The sequence below is a fragment of the Phyllostomus discolor genome, chromosome 13 (assembly GCF_004126475.2).
Source record: "Phyllostomus discolor isolate MPI-MPIP mPhyDis1 chromosome 13, mPhyDis1.pri.v3, whole genome shotgun sequence".
Taxonomy (NCBI): Eukaryota; Metazoa; Chordata; class Mammalia; order Chiroptera; family Phyllostomidae; genus Phyllostomus; species Phyllostomus discolor.
In genome coordinates this window covers 24060723-24074501 of record NC_040915.2, presented here as the reverse complement: position 1 = coordinate 24074501, position 13779 = coordinate 24060723, and the positions used below count along the sequence as shown (strand labels likewise).

At 49.9% G+C, this 13779-nt stretch overlaps 1 protein-coding gene across 5 annotated transcripts in view; it reads right to left on the bottom strand.

The window, feature by feature from the left end:
* LARP1 (La ribonucleoprotein 1, translational regulator) overlaps positions 1 to 13779 on the bottom strand; it is a 76884-nt gene that overhangs the window by 4481 nt on the left and 58624 nt on the right. For all 5 annotated transcript variants that reach the window (XM_036014846.1, XM_036014847.1, XM_028528219.2 and 2 more), the window contains 12 exons: positions 12754 to 12882; positions 12472 to 12678; positions 12208 to 12370; positions 11212 to 11356; positions 8014 to 8188; positions 7720 to 7889; positions 5885 to 6277; positions 5141 to 5264; positions 4811 to 5016; positions 4285 to 4391; positions 3338 to 3489; positions 155 to 299 (listed from right to left, as the gene is read on the bottom strand). In XM_036014846.1, coding sequence (XP_035870739.1) covers positions 155 to 299; positions 3338 to 3489; positions 4285 to 4391; positions 4811 to 5016; positions 5141 to 5264; positions 5885 to 6277; positions 7720 to 7889; positions 8014 to 8188; positions 11212 to 11356; positions 12208 to 12370; positions 12472 to 12678; positions 12754 to 12882 — 2116 coding nt within the window. The remainder of the gene's footprint in view (positions 1 to 154; positions 300 to 3337; positions 3490 to 4284; positions 4392 to 4810; positions 5017 to 5140; positions 5265 to 5884; positions 6278 to 7719; positions 7890 to 8013; positions 8189 to 11211; positions 11357 to 12207; positions 12371 to 12471; positions 12679 to 12753; positions 12883 to 13779) is intronic.

Genomic DNA, 13779 nt, shown 5'->3' with positions numbered 1-13779 from the left:
ACCATGTGAATGTATTACTCACTCAAAAACAATACATTTTAAATAAAGTACTTACACAAGCCATTTCCAGTTACCGTTCTGGAAGCAGACCCATCAGGGACCCCTAATCGCCTGGCAAGCACCAGCGAGAGCCCCTCCCCTCCAACCCACTCACCTGTAGCCTTCTTTGGCATCCTCCAGAGCCAGCTGCTTGAACTCCTCGTACATCTTTTTGTTGAAGTGATCTCGGAGGAAGAAGGACCAAAACCGAAAGAGAGTGTTCATCTCCTGAGACTGGCCGATGCCCAAGCGTTTCCGCTCTGGCGGGGAAGGAAGGAGAGACACGTCAGGACTGGGCTGCCCAGGCTTCACAGGACAATCGGATCCCAGAGCTCAAGGACCTGGGTCCTTGCTCCAGCACCTCCCGGTTCCCGTGTTGAGCACCCGCCCCCCGCCCCCGGAGATGTGTCAAGCACTAACTACTCTGGGCCAGGCCCTGCTGCTGGACTCTGGGCCTGTGCCTCACCAGAGGCGGGTGGCATGAGCTTCCGAACCAGGTCATCTGGGTCTAGCTCTTCACCTCAAACAGTACTGTGCTCAAGTGTAGTTAGAACAAAGAAGAGCATACACAAGAAGTAGTCTGTACATTCCGACAAGTTACATTCTTCATTATTCATTACCAATAATTATTTTAGGAGTCCTACAATATTAACAAGCACAAAGGGAAAACATTAAAAAACAGTACACAACATCATTGCACGAGACACTTAAAAAAAGTTGATAAATTCGATTAGAAAAATTAAAATCTTTGTGCTTCAAAGGACACTAATTACAAAGAAAAGACAACCCACAGGATGGGAAAAATTTTTTTGCAAATCATGTATCTGGTAAGAAACTTGTATCTAGACTACATAAAAAACTCTTATAAGTCACTAATAAAGACAAACGATTCAGTTAAAAAAATAAGCAAAGGATCTGAATAGACCTTTTTCCAAAGAAGATGCACATGTGGCCAACACGGGAGAACGGTCAGCATCACTAGCTATCAGGACAGCACAAACCGAAGCCTCTGATGTACCACGTCACACCTGCTAGGGTGGCCACAGTAAAGACAGACAAGAACAAGTACTGGGAGGATGCGAATAAATTGCTGCCACTTTAAAAATATTTTTTACTGATTGATTTTGAGAGAGAGAGAGGAAAGAAGAAAGAGGCAAAAAACAGAGATTCACTATCCCACTTATTTATGCATTCGTTGGTTGATTCTTGAAGGTGCCATGACTGGGGATTGAACCTGCAACCCTGGTGCATCAGGTCCATGCTTTACTCAAGTGAGCTACCCAGCCAGGGCCGGTGCCCTCACTTTTGAACCAAACAATCTCACTGTTCCCCCAAAAGTTAACAGTAGAGCTACCACATGACCCAACCACTCCACTCTTCCACCAAAGATAAACGAAAACATGTCCACTCAGAAACTCCGCATAGGAATTTCTGCGCATAGGAAACCTCATAGCAACACTATTCACAATGGACAAAAAGTGGAAACTCAAATGCCCATCAATTATGGATAAACAAAATGTAGTACATATCCATAAAATGGAGTGTTGTTTGGCAATGAAATTAATGAAGTACCGATATATGCTACTACACCTTAGATGAACCCTGAAAATATGCTAAGGGAGAAAAGCCAAATCACAAAGAACCACATATGATTTCATTAACACGAAAAGTCCGGAAAAGGCAAATCTATCAAGAAAGAGAGTAGACTGGTGTTCATAGAAGCCTGGGAGGAGCTGGGGGCAAGGGAGAGTGTTAAAGAGTGAATGACAGGGGGCCAGGGCTTCTTTCTGTGGCAATGAAAATGCTCTAAAATTGTTTCTGGTGATTGCACTGTACAGTTTCAACATTTTATTTGTTTTTAGAGAGGGGGAAGGGAGGGAGAAAGAGAAGGAGAAAAACATCAATGTTGGTTGCCTCTCGTGTGCCCCCTACTGGGGACCTGGCTTGCAACCCAGGCATGTGCCCTAACTGGGAATCAGACCAGCAACCCTTTGGTTCACAGGCCAGTGCTCCACACCATTGGTGCATTGTATAGTTTAAATGGGTAAATTGCCTGGTATGAAAATTGTATCTCAATAAAGCTGTTACTATACACACACACACGTCCATGCAGAGGAAGAGGAAAGTAAGATAAAGAACCAAGCACTGAAGGGGGGGGGGGGGGAACCAAGCATTTAGCAGCCATGCTTTGCTGAATGAAAGGGGGTTGGGTGAGGTAGTAACTGCACGTGAGTATTAAGACTGGTTTCGAGCACTTGACAGCCAACCTGACAGGAGCCTACGGTGAAAAGGCACTTCATTTGTGATAAAAGGAAACACGTGAGAGCACCTAGAGAGGCTCTTCCTTAGACTATCGTCTAGGGCAGGGGTCAGCAAACTTTCTCCTGTGAAGGGCCAAAGAGTGAATACTTTAGGCACTGCAAGCCACATATGGGTTCCCTCCACAACCTCTTAAAAACGGAAAACTTGTTGTCAGCTCAAGCGCTCCACAGAAGCAGGCTGCTGGCTGGGTCGGGCCCACGCCGCAGGTGGGCAGCCCGCTCTAGCGAACGTGTGCTGTCTCACGCACACCGTCTGTGACAGACAGGAGACCACAGCACAGTGGGCGACGGTGGAGCTGGTAGTCTGGCCAGAAAGGGGGAAACTTGATTTTTTTAAAAAACCCTCACCTGAAGACATTTTTTCATTGATTTTAGAGATACAAAGGGGGAGGGAGAAGCATTGACTGACTGTCTCCTGCATGTGCCTGTACCAGGAACCAAACTCGCAACTTTTTGGTCATGAGATGATACTCCAAGCAACTGAGGCACACCAACTGGGGCCAACTCTTGATTTTTTTAATTTTATTTTTAATTTCAGAGAGGGGAAGGGAGGAGAAAGAGGGAGACAAACATTGATGTGTGTGAGAAACATCAGTCGGTTGCCTCCTGTGCACACCCCAACCGGGGACCGAGCCTGCAACCCAGGCAGCACATGCTCTCTGATTGGGAATCAAGAGACCTTTCGGTTTGCAGGATGATGCCCCGCAGAACTGAGCCACACAGGCAGGGCTTGTGAGTGTATGTGTTTAAATATCAGTAGAAGATCAAAGAACAGGAGTGTTCTGAGCAACACAACTTTCAGCCTTCTGTATTCCAACACTACCTGGCCTGAGTCTATCTTCCTTTCTTCGTGCTGTAACGTCGTACCATTTGTTCTGGGGTCAGGGAAAAGCCACCTACTCCACGAGCACCGACACTCTAGACCTAAGCAGTAGCCCTAGAGTGTGGGCCCAGCCCTTCCCCCCTGTGCTTCTTACCGTTAAGGCAGCGCCTACGGTACTTGTGGTAGACATGTTGTGTGAAGCCATTTTCCTTGAGCAGCTCATGGGAAGGATGCTGGAACTTGGGCAGCGACTGAGGGGTACAACCATAGCTGCCAACCGTAGGCGTCCCTTCTGACGGGCTGGAGCTACAGAGGCCACGAAAGAGACAGTGTCACCGGGTTCCCTGGAGCAACTGGCTATCAGGTTAGCAGGGGCCCCTCCAGTTTCCTCCCTCAGCCAAGATCCAGCCCCTGACAGGACAACCAACAGGGAGACCCCGGTACTGTACTAGGCCTCTGACTTATACCCATGTGTCTGACTTGCTCTTTGCATCCAACTTCAGAGAGTTTTACAAAGGGGTCACTGAGGTTGACAGAAATTGGAAGACTCATCCTAAGTCATGCAGCTGTTTAAACGATGCGATTTGTAGACAATGCCTAAACCTGAGCTTTTAACTACTGATTTATCCCGAGTCAACATTTACCTTTCCTGAATGAGCAAGTATAGGTTAATCCACTACCTTTTTCTTAAAATGCCTATTTCCGGTTTGTACCATCTTTTCAGGAAATAGTACACCAGTCAGTAGTTCCCAAACCTTGCTTTGGATCAGGGAACACTGGGGCTATTTTGCTAAAAATGAATAAAAAGGAGTCTGGGTCCTTCCCCCAGGAGGACGCAGGAATGTGTTTTTGTTCAGCTCCCTGGCCACCCTAGGTAGGCAGCACACGTCCTGTTTTGAAACCGACCCGGAACACTTTCTGAGAATCCAGCCCCACGCGGCCGTGACACCGCCGCCTGAGAAAGAAGCCCCCTCTCCAGGCCTTGGATGCGGCTCTCCGGACCAGTCCCGTTTCTCTGGGTTCAGATGAAGGTCCCATCGATCTCTCGGCACTCCTCCCTGCCCCAGGGCCAGCCCGGTCCCCCTCCCTGCAGCCCCGCACCTGATGGAAGCCGTCCGGGGCCTGTGCTCTCGGGAGTCCATCACCCACCCCACGTGACTCTCCAAGGGCGGGTTGGAGCTGTGTCTCGTCTTCCTTTTCCGAGGCATCTGCAAAGGTCAGTCCAGGGCTCGTTATTTCCTATACTCACACAAGGCAAGGAGCGTCAAGCGTTTCTAGACCCTCACGTGTGTGTCCTCTCACACAATCTACAGCCCACCTTCCTGTCTACTCCGCCACAACGTCCACATCTAGCAGCTGATGTGCCCACTTCACAAGGGAAGGAGTCGAGGCTTAGGAGTGAAGTGACTTGCCCAAGAGACCAAACCCGGTCAGTCCTCCTTAGGTCTCATCCGGGCTCCGTGGGGCTACCACTCCCACACCCAGGCGGGCCCACCAGCCCGAGAACTCAGAGCAGGTGGGGAATCGGGCACTCTCTTGGTTTAGAGCAGGCAAGGGGGTGAAGCCAAGCACGGAGATGCAACAAAGTGGGCCCAAGACTCCCAGCAGCCCAGCGGGAGCGCCTCACCTTGGCATCTAGTGTCCGTCCTTCCTTCACCACCGGGTAAAACCGTGGAGTCTGGCTTGAGTCTTTGAGCTGTGGTGTCCGGGGAGTGCGGGGGGTCCTGGCGTTGCGGTAGTTTGGCGACTCGGGGACAGTGGTGGGTAGAGAGCGGGCGATAGCGGAGGGCTCAGGAGCACCAAACAACTTGTTGGCCAGGGCGTCGGTGGGAACTGCAGAGGCAGAGCGGGGTCAGCGAGCAGGAGCAGGCCCTGGACTGATCTATCCTTGGAGGCCCCCCACCAGAGGGCTCCAGACCCTCCAACCCAGGCCGACGTCCCCAGTGTCGCCTTTCACCTTGCTGGAATCGGGGTGGCCCCGGAGGGACCTCCTGGTTGGGATCCACAGGTGGCTCAGGGGTTAGTGTGTCAAACTGCTCCCGGCTGATCATGTTGACTTTTTTGAAGTTCTCGACTTCTTGCTGCAGAGAACACGAGATGGGTGGGGAAAGATGTTAGTAAGAGGACTGCCCTAGCCTGTTTAGGAATCAAGACCTGCAGGAAGCTGGGGAGGACAGCTCCCATGTCCACATACGTGGAATTCTGGTCCCCAGGCTCTCGGCTGCCCCATCGTCATTCCTCAACCCCGGTCACCGGGGCACAGTGTGCTAACCCGGGAGGGGGAGAACTAGCCCAGCCCTCTCTGCAACCAGACAGACCAGGACTCCAGCTCCCTCGGAGCTCAGTGCAGACTCCTCCCCAATCTCTTTCTGCTCCTCTCTTCACCCCCACCAAACACACCACTACTTACTATACAGGCCCCCCCCACCCCCCCCACATACATCCACCCTGCAGAAATCTACAAGAGGTTTTTACTGTTTCCAAACAGCAATGATTTTTAAAAGACTTATCTTTTCTCCATTTTCCAAACACAAAGCAAGCTCCTCAAAGGCTTTTACATTTTTATATACACTTAAATACTTAAGAATAGAAGTGACAATCTAATCCTTTCTGTGCCCAAGGTCACGCAGCTCACTAGCCTTCTTCCCCATTTGCTATAGGCACCCCACGTCCCCCCCTCACTGCCGTGTCGGAACCTTACCTTGATCTGGGAGTACTCAGGCTCGAACTTTGCAGTCCACAGGTCCTGCTCATAGTAGAAGAGCCCATCGTTAATGACCTTGGCCAGCTCAGCGCTCATCTTGGCACGGGAGGTGTGGTTGCCTGTGCGGTCCCCCCCTGGGTGCCGGCGCATGTAAGGTGGAGTCTGAGTGACGATGAGGATCTTGTTGACATCCCGGTCGTCAATCTCATAGTCAGAGTCTTCATCAGACCAGGCGGTGAAGGTGTTCTTCCGTCCGTCCATTTGCTCCATCTCCTCGTCAAACAGGAAATCCAGTTCCTCCTGCTCATCCTGATCCTTGGACAGCAGCTGCTGAGAGGGCAGCTGCTGAGGCAGAGAGGTCTGGTGGAGGAACCTGGGCTCCTCGGACTTCTGAAAGAGAATCACCAGGGTGTCATTAGACCAGGTGCTGTAGCTGTCCTACGATGGAGGTCTCAGCCCCTCAACACTGGGTCGCCACAACTGTGTCCTGATAATGCCAGTAAGTCACATGTGCCTTGGAGGCAGCTTCGAGGGGAAAGGATGTCCCACAGGATTCCAGGTTTCTCTACACACAGCTCACATCAGTCATTCGTAGGCCATGAGCTGCCCAGTTCCCTGCAGGCAGATACTGTGTTCTCATTCACCCCCAGAGCCTACGCAGCACCTCGCCTGGGAGCGGGTGGGCGGCAGTTCAACAGACTGAATCATCATTTATCATCCACCCAGCACCTCCCCATAACACTTTGAGAGACAAGGACCACATCTGCCTCACTGCTCTTCATATCCTCAGTACCTAGACTGGGACCTAGTGACAGCGGATGTTCCACTGTTTAATGAATGAGCAAATATCCACTGGTACCAGGCCCTGCGTGAAGAACCCTAAAAGCAGAATAATAAACAGGACAAAGTCCTTGAACCTAAGGAGCTCACAGTTGAGTGGGAGAAGCCAACCACCAGCCAGCCAAGTGCAAGGTGGTATGGTCAAGACTACAAACAGGACCTGTACAAGTACACAGGGAGAGGGGCACTTCACCAGCAGGGGCAGGAAGGAGCAGAGTCAGGAAAGGCTGCCTGAAAAAACGGACTACAGTGGTACAATGGAAAAGGGGAGTGCAGAATTCAAAAGGCCCGAAGTCCAAGGTCATCTTTGAGGCCTTCTCACAAGCCCTAGACCAAAGAGGGTGCAGGGAGGGGAAGGCGGATGGAGCAAAAGCCTGCTCCCGGGAAGGGGGGCAGTGACTTCAGTCTGAGAGTGAAACACTGCTTTAACAGCGAACTCAATTCCTACTCTTCCCATATTGCTTTCCTGTTTCTATAGCAGTCTAACCCCTCCTTCATCTCAAAGACAGGGAAACTGAGGCCTTGAGATCTTAAACAAGCGTCCCAAAGTCACTGGCCACAAGAGACAGGAGACCTATGTTCTATTCTGCAGACTCCAGCTGCACATTCAAGCTGTGAATATGCTTCCCCTCTCCCCTCTTCTGAGCGCCTGAGGGGCTTATTTAGGTGCAGTGAAAACAAATGCAGGGAAAAGGCACTTCAAATGCAGCCCCAGGGATTGAGATGGGGCAAAAGAACAGCCAAGCATCAAGAAACTTTGAACACTGCTGGCAGAAACTGCATGCTCTCCTCCTGTGAAAATCACCACTAACAGTGGAAACAGGCCACATCAAGCTCCTGCAGCCACCGGTGACCTCAGCTCACACTACCACAGCGAGCCACCAGCTTGCCCGACAGCCCTTCGGAGCCAAGAGCTCTGTGATACCCTCTCCAAGCACTCCAGCCTAGGGCCTACAACCCACGGCAAACGACAGGCGACAGGCCGCACCCACCTTGAGTCGTGCTGGGGATGGCCGAGGCCTCTTCTTCACCTCAATCCAGTTCTCAGAATCCAGGTCAGGCAGGCTGGCAGACAGGCCCTTGGGCAGCGTCTTTAGGTTGCTGACCTCCTCTGTTTTGGTTGGCACTGGGGTGACTGCACGAGGAGAGCCAGGCGCCGACTCTGAAGGGTGGAAAGGTGAGGTCCTCATCCCTCCCATTCCTCCTCCTGGTGCCAGCCCTGAGAAAGCCCGCTGGCTGGGGGACAAAGGCAAGGGGAGGTACCTGTACGCCGGCAGGGTACCTACCTGTCTCCTTCTGGTAGTGCTGGCGGGGCACAAACTCAGGGCAGTTGAGAAGCTGGGAGAAATCGGTCTGGGAATAGTCCACTATTGGGGGACCGGGAAGAGGCCATTTCTCTGGCTCCTCCCTCCTGCGAACTTTCTCATCAACAATCTCCACCACCTTGCTGTCTTTTAGGGCCTGCAGGGGAGAAGGAGGGAGAGGGGGTAGAGGGAAGACTTAAACAGACTGAGATTTAGAAGCCGGTAGATGACCCCACGGGCTCAGCTGTAAGTCCAGTGCAGGCAGGAGTATTAAACGCTGGCACCACCTGCCATAACTGGTACACGGCGAGACATCCTACCTCCGACCCTTCCATCTACATCCAGTAATCTGCCCCAGAGAAACACCTGCATGAGCAGGTGACAATACGTGTTAAGATACACATAAAAGACCATTCATAGCAATGTTGCCTGTAACAGGAAAAAATGTGAACGCTTCCTTACTTGCCACCACACAGGCAATTTAAAAAAGTTATGGCGCCTCCACTGGATGGAAATCTAGTCAGACATTAAAAAGTAGCTTCCCAGGTGCTGAGGTGGAAGGAGCCACAAAAAATAGGTCTAGGTCAGTGAGTATAAAACCCCATTGGTGTTTAAGTAAAAACATATGAATACAAATTTTTCTAGGAGTAACAGGTAAAATTTACAAGTGTTTATCTCTAGGAAAAAGGCAAAGAGTAGAGAGGGGAAGAAAGTGTTCTTTTAAATAAGATCTTTATAGAGACAAGGCCTGGCTGGTGTAGATCAGTGGATTGAGCGCAGGCAGCAAACCAAAGGGTCACTGGTTCAATTCCCAGTCAAGGTACATGCCTGGGTTGTGGGCCAGGTCCCCAGTGGGGGCCACATGAGAGGCAACCACACGGATGTTTCTCTCCCTCTCTCCCCCTCTGTATAAAAATATATAAATAAAATCTTAAAGAAAACCACCCAAAAACAAAGAGACAATGAAAACACTTTGAAGTGTCTCTGCATCCCCTACTGGCGAGACTGGGGAGAGGCGCTCTCAGGTGCTGCAGCTGCGAACGCAAAAGGCCCGTCACGGGGAAGAGGACCAGGCGACAGCGAGGGAAATTGCACCTGCACCTGCCCTTTAGCTCAGCTGTTCTTCTCCTGGGAATTTATACCAGCCATACTGGCAAAACCAGAAAAGATGCAAGTCCAGCTGCAGAAAGGACAGAGGAGTATCTTTCTACTACATACTCCTATTCTCCCAGACAGGTTAAGTGGAAACATAAAACGGGTGGAGAAATGCACGTGTCACATGTGACCACTCATCTAAGAAAGAGGAAAGAGACAAGTAAGTTTAGAAGCATGTGCGTACTTTCTAATGGAACGACTCAAAAAAGGTTACCTATAGGGGAAGGGGGGGAGGTAGAGATGAGAGAATTTTAAGTCAGACTTCTGTGAATATACTTTATTGACTTGGAATCATGTATATGTTTTACACAAATGTAAAACAACCTGAGAGCAAGATGAAACTAACTTATCGAGTTACAGACATAACCGTCCAAAATTTATTTTCCTAAGTTGAAAATACAGTCATTTGACTCTGTGAGTAGAAGGGAGAAAACCCAGTTTTTAGTAGTTGTAGAAATATTATGATGGCAGTTATGGCTCTGTAGTCCTCAATTTTAATAGAAAAATATCAATATAACCTCATGGTGTACTAAAAAACAACCCCCCCCTCAAAACCTCTAGAAACAATGACCAATCAAGTAGCAATTAATATCCCTTTAACGCAAACGTGTGGCACCTAAATATTATATACCATTTCCCCAAAATAGAAGAACCAGATCCCCCCACCAGATGGTCAATTCCAGACCTCGAGCAGGAAACGTACGAGGCGTACCAGTGCCCCACTGGCCAAATGCAGGACAATGTGATTGAGTGGGACAACCCCGATACATTGAAATAAACAGAGTATGTCTGAATCTGTAAGTTGATAATGACAAAAATTTAAAAATCCGAAAAAAGAAACAAAAGCCCAGACCTCACTGGTTACCACTGAAGGTTATTGGGGATCAACTCATAACTCTGAAAACTGGTTAATAAAAGTAAAGATCAAGCATTCATCTATCCTTCCTGTATAAATTATATACCTCTTGGGAACTAAATTGTTGGTGAAGCAAAGATCCTCCTTAAAGAGGTATTTCAGTTAACAAATGAAGATGGATTGATAAAATTAGAGGATCATCCTTTTTAATCCCCAGTGAAATAACAGGTAAGGGTCATCAGTAGAAGCTTTATCACAAGGGGAAGAACCAAATTATCTACCAAGTACTCTTGACAAGGAGGGAGGAAAAAACCCCAAATCTGAATCTGACCAGGCCTTTAGATCACCAATTTACAAAAAAATCTGGAGTACAGGACGTGTGAGATGACACCACTGTGTCCCACAAGAGATACAACCCAGTTTATTCAAATAATAAATTACAAGAACAAGGCAGGGGGGACCTAAGACAATACATGGGTCTCATAAACTACTAAAAGAAAAAAGATTATTTAACCTGAGGACATTTTTTCACTGCTTTTAGAGAAGAGAAGGGAAAGAAAAAACATCAATGCGAGAGAGAAGCATCGACTGCCTGCCTGCCATACGCACCCTGGCTGGGGATTGACCCCACCACCCAGGTATGTGCCTTGACCGAGGATTGAACCTGCAACCCTTTGGTTACGGGACAACGCTCCGACCAACTGGGCCACACAGGCCAGGGCCTAAAAGAAATTATTTTTGACAACTGGAGTGAATTGGCAACTTTACCAAATATAGGTGATCTTAAGGAATTACTGATATTTTTACATGGGATAATAATATTGTGGTTATTTTTTAAAATAAGTCTTTATCTTTTAGAGATAGGTACTCGTTACCAGATACTGTCTTCAAAGTACTCTGAGGGAGGAAACAGATTGGGGGTAGATGGAATTAAGATGGGCCACGAGTTGGAGAGGAAGGGAGGGAGGGAGGGAGGTGGGGGGGAGAGGGAGAGAGGGAGGGAGAGAGAGAGAGAGAGAGAGAGAGAGAGAGATTGGGAGGAGGTGGGGAGAGAGGCTGGCCAAGCCTTCGATCTTTAGCAGAGGGAATCAAATGGGGGCCCAAACTCCAGCTCCGTAATCCGAGACCATGCTTTCCCCTGCCCCCCAGCCCCAGGGAGGGAGACATACCGCAAAGATGAGTGAAATGTCAGTGGTAAGGGCCTGCACTCGGTGGAAGGAAGCAATAAGAGTGATGGGAAGGAAACCGTCAGCATCCATTTTCCGTCGCAGGAAGAAGTCTCGCTGTAAATTGTCCACGCTGAAGTAGTATTCACTAGGTGGAGGGGAGAATGGGTGTAACTGCTGCTTCATGTATAGGTAGGTCTTCCCAGTTCTGCCGTGCACCCCAGCAACCTCAGCAGCCTCTGACTTAACCCCTGAACCCCCAGTGTACATACATTGGTTTTAGGGACTGAAAGAAATGGTAGCCACCTGTGGCTCCCTAACCTTGGGTGAAGCCATCCCTCCGCCCGTCAGCCCCTTTGCATGCCTGGCAAACTCCCTCTCTTCTGCTTCTAAACCACTATCACATCCTACGTGCCACGATGCCACATCTATTTCCTTGTGTGGCTCCCTCGCTGGACTGAAAGATAACAAATTGGAGTAGTTTGGAGCTAGGGTTTTGCCATCAGAGAAGTGGATTCAACTATGTGCCTTGTCACTTACTAGTTGAGACAACAGGCAAGGAACTGGGCCTGTCTACTCATCCATAAGATGGAGTTAAGACCCAGCTCAGAGGGAGTAAGTCGATAACTGCAGGATTAAATAAATATAAGAATGCCTGTCAAGCACTTCAGAGTCACCAACAGTAAGGACTCAATAAGCATTCGCTAGTATTCTGGCAACACAGCCATTACAAACAGAAGCATAGACAGGGATTGAGTCTAGACATTTGCTCTCCATTTTGTTAGTGGCAATTTATAATTTTCCTAAGGTAAATATGGTATTACTTCTGTAATAATAACTTTGTGAAAAATTAACTTAAAAGATGAAAGTCATCTTTCTTAGCTTCAGCCAGGGCAGCAACTGGAGGGCCCATGCAGCCCCACTTTGGCCAGCTGCCAAACTCAGGCAGCCCCCAGACCCCCACCCGCCCGTCCAGAGAGAAGACGCCCTCCCACTCACATCTGGCGCTTGATATAGTCCTTGAGCAGCTCCTGGTCCACGCTGTAAAGCTCAGTGCTGCTGACATTGTCAAAGTAGTAGGTGATGTTGTTCATGTACTTGTGGGTTCGAGGCCCCTCTGCACCATCGAATTTTCGGTAGCTGAACTGGTAGTCAAAATGGGCTACAAGGAAAACGAGGGCCATGAGGGAGAGGCGACCCCTGCCCACCGCCCCGCCGCACTCCCTGGGACATCCCGGAGGAGCCCAAAGGGGCCTCACGTACTTCGAGCGCCACCCCGGCCGCGTCCCCGGCCACGACCACGCCCCCGTCCACGGCCGCGGAAGGAAGCCCGTGCCCCACCAGCCCCATCACTCTTCACACTCGATGTCTCATCCTGGTCGGGCCAGGCAGGCTCCGGTTTGGTTTCTGGTTGCCAGGCTGGGGTAGGGGGGGCCACAGGCACAGGCACGTAGGGGGCAGGCTCAGACCCTACAAGGAGAGAGGGCTCTGGGTCAGGCCCGAGGGACCTCCATGCCCAGGCCCCCCATAGTCGGTGGCACATACCTTTGATCTCCCCACGGTTGGCAGGTGTGTGTCTTGGCTCTGGTGGGCGGGCAGGGCGTGAGACCAGTTTCTCTCTGGACACCTCAGGCTTCATGTCTATTTGCAATGGGACCCACTTGTGTTTGTTCCCTGGAGGACAGCATGGGCACACGAGACAGGCTTGCAGGAGGCCCTTCCCAGCCATCTCTACCCACAACCTTCCTCCCCAGTGTGGGGCTTCAGGCCTGAATCACAGCCTGGTGACCTTGGGCAAATTCCTCTTCCATGCTGGACATCATTTTCATCTTTAAAATACGGAGGTCATAGGCCCGGACGGTGTGGCTCAGTTGGTTGGAGCATTGTCCCATAAACTGAAAGGTTGTGGGTTCGATTCCCAGCTAAGGTACATGGCTGGTTGCAGGTTTAGTCCCTGGCTGGGACATGTGAAAAAGGCAACTGATCGAGGCATATCCTCAGGTGAGAATGAATGAAAATGAATGAATGAATGAATGAATGAATGAAAGAAAATTAAAATTAAGTAAAATAAAAATTTAATTTAATTTAATTTAAATAAGGAGGTCATGGACCTCGGGGTGATGGACACTGCTGGGTGACTGACTCTTAACATCGGTTTCTCCATGGTCAGAGAACCCCATTCTGGAGCTAGACACATGGCTGCCCAGCATCAGGACGGCGCTCCCCCTGCTCCCCTTAGGCTCGTGCCAAAGGTCTGGCTCGGAGAGCTGAGGAAGGCAGTCAACCCCAGGTGGAGTCCCTGAAAGGGAGCCGCTCTCCCTGTCCCTTCCTGCTAGCTACGATGAGGGGATAGGGACGAGCTGTCTTACATGAGAGGCCCCGACACACCAAAGCAAGACATGAGGAATCAAAGAGTTGTTACCCGGGGCCTGGTCTACTGACCCTGAGCTGTCAGGTGAGAGAAGTAAATTTCATCTTGTTTAAAACACTGTTAGTCTGGATCTCTATTAGACCAGCCAAACTTGTGCCCTAATCTTAGCTCCGGCCAGAGCAATGAGAACTCTTGTCTTT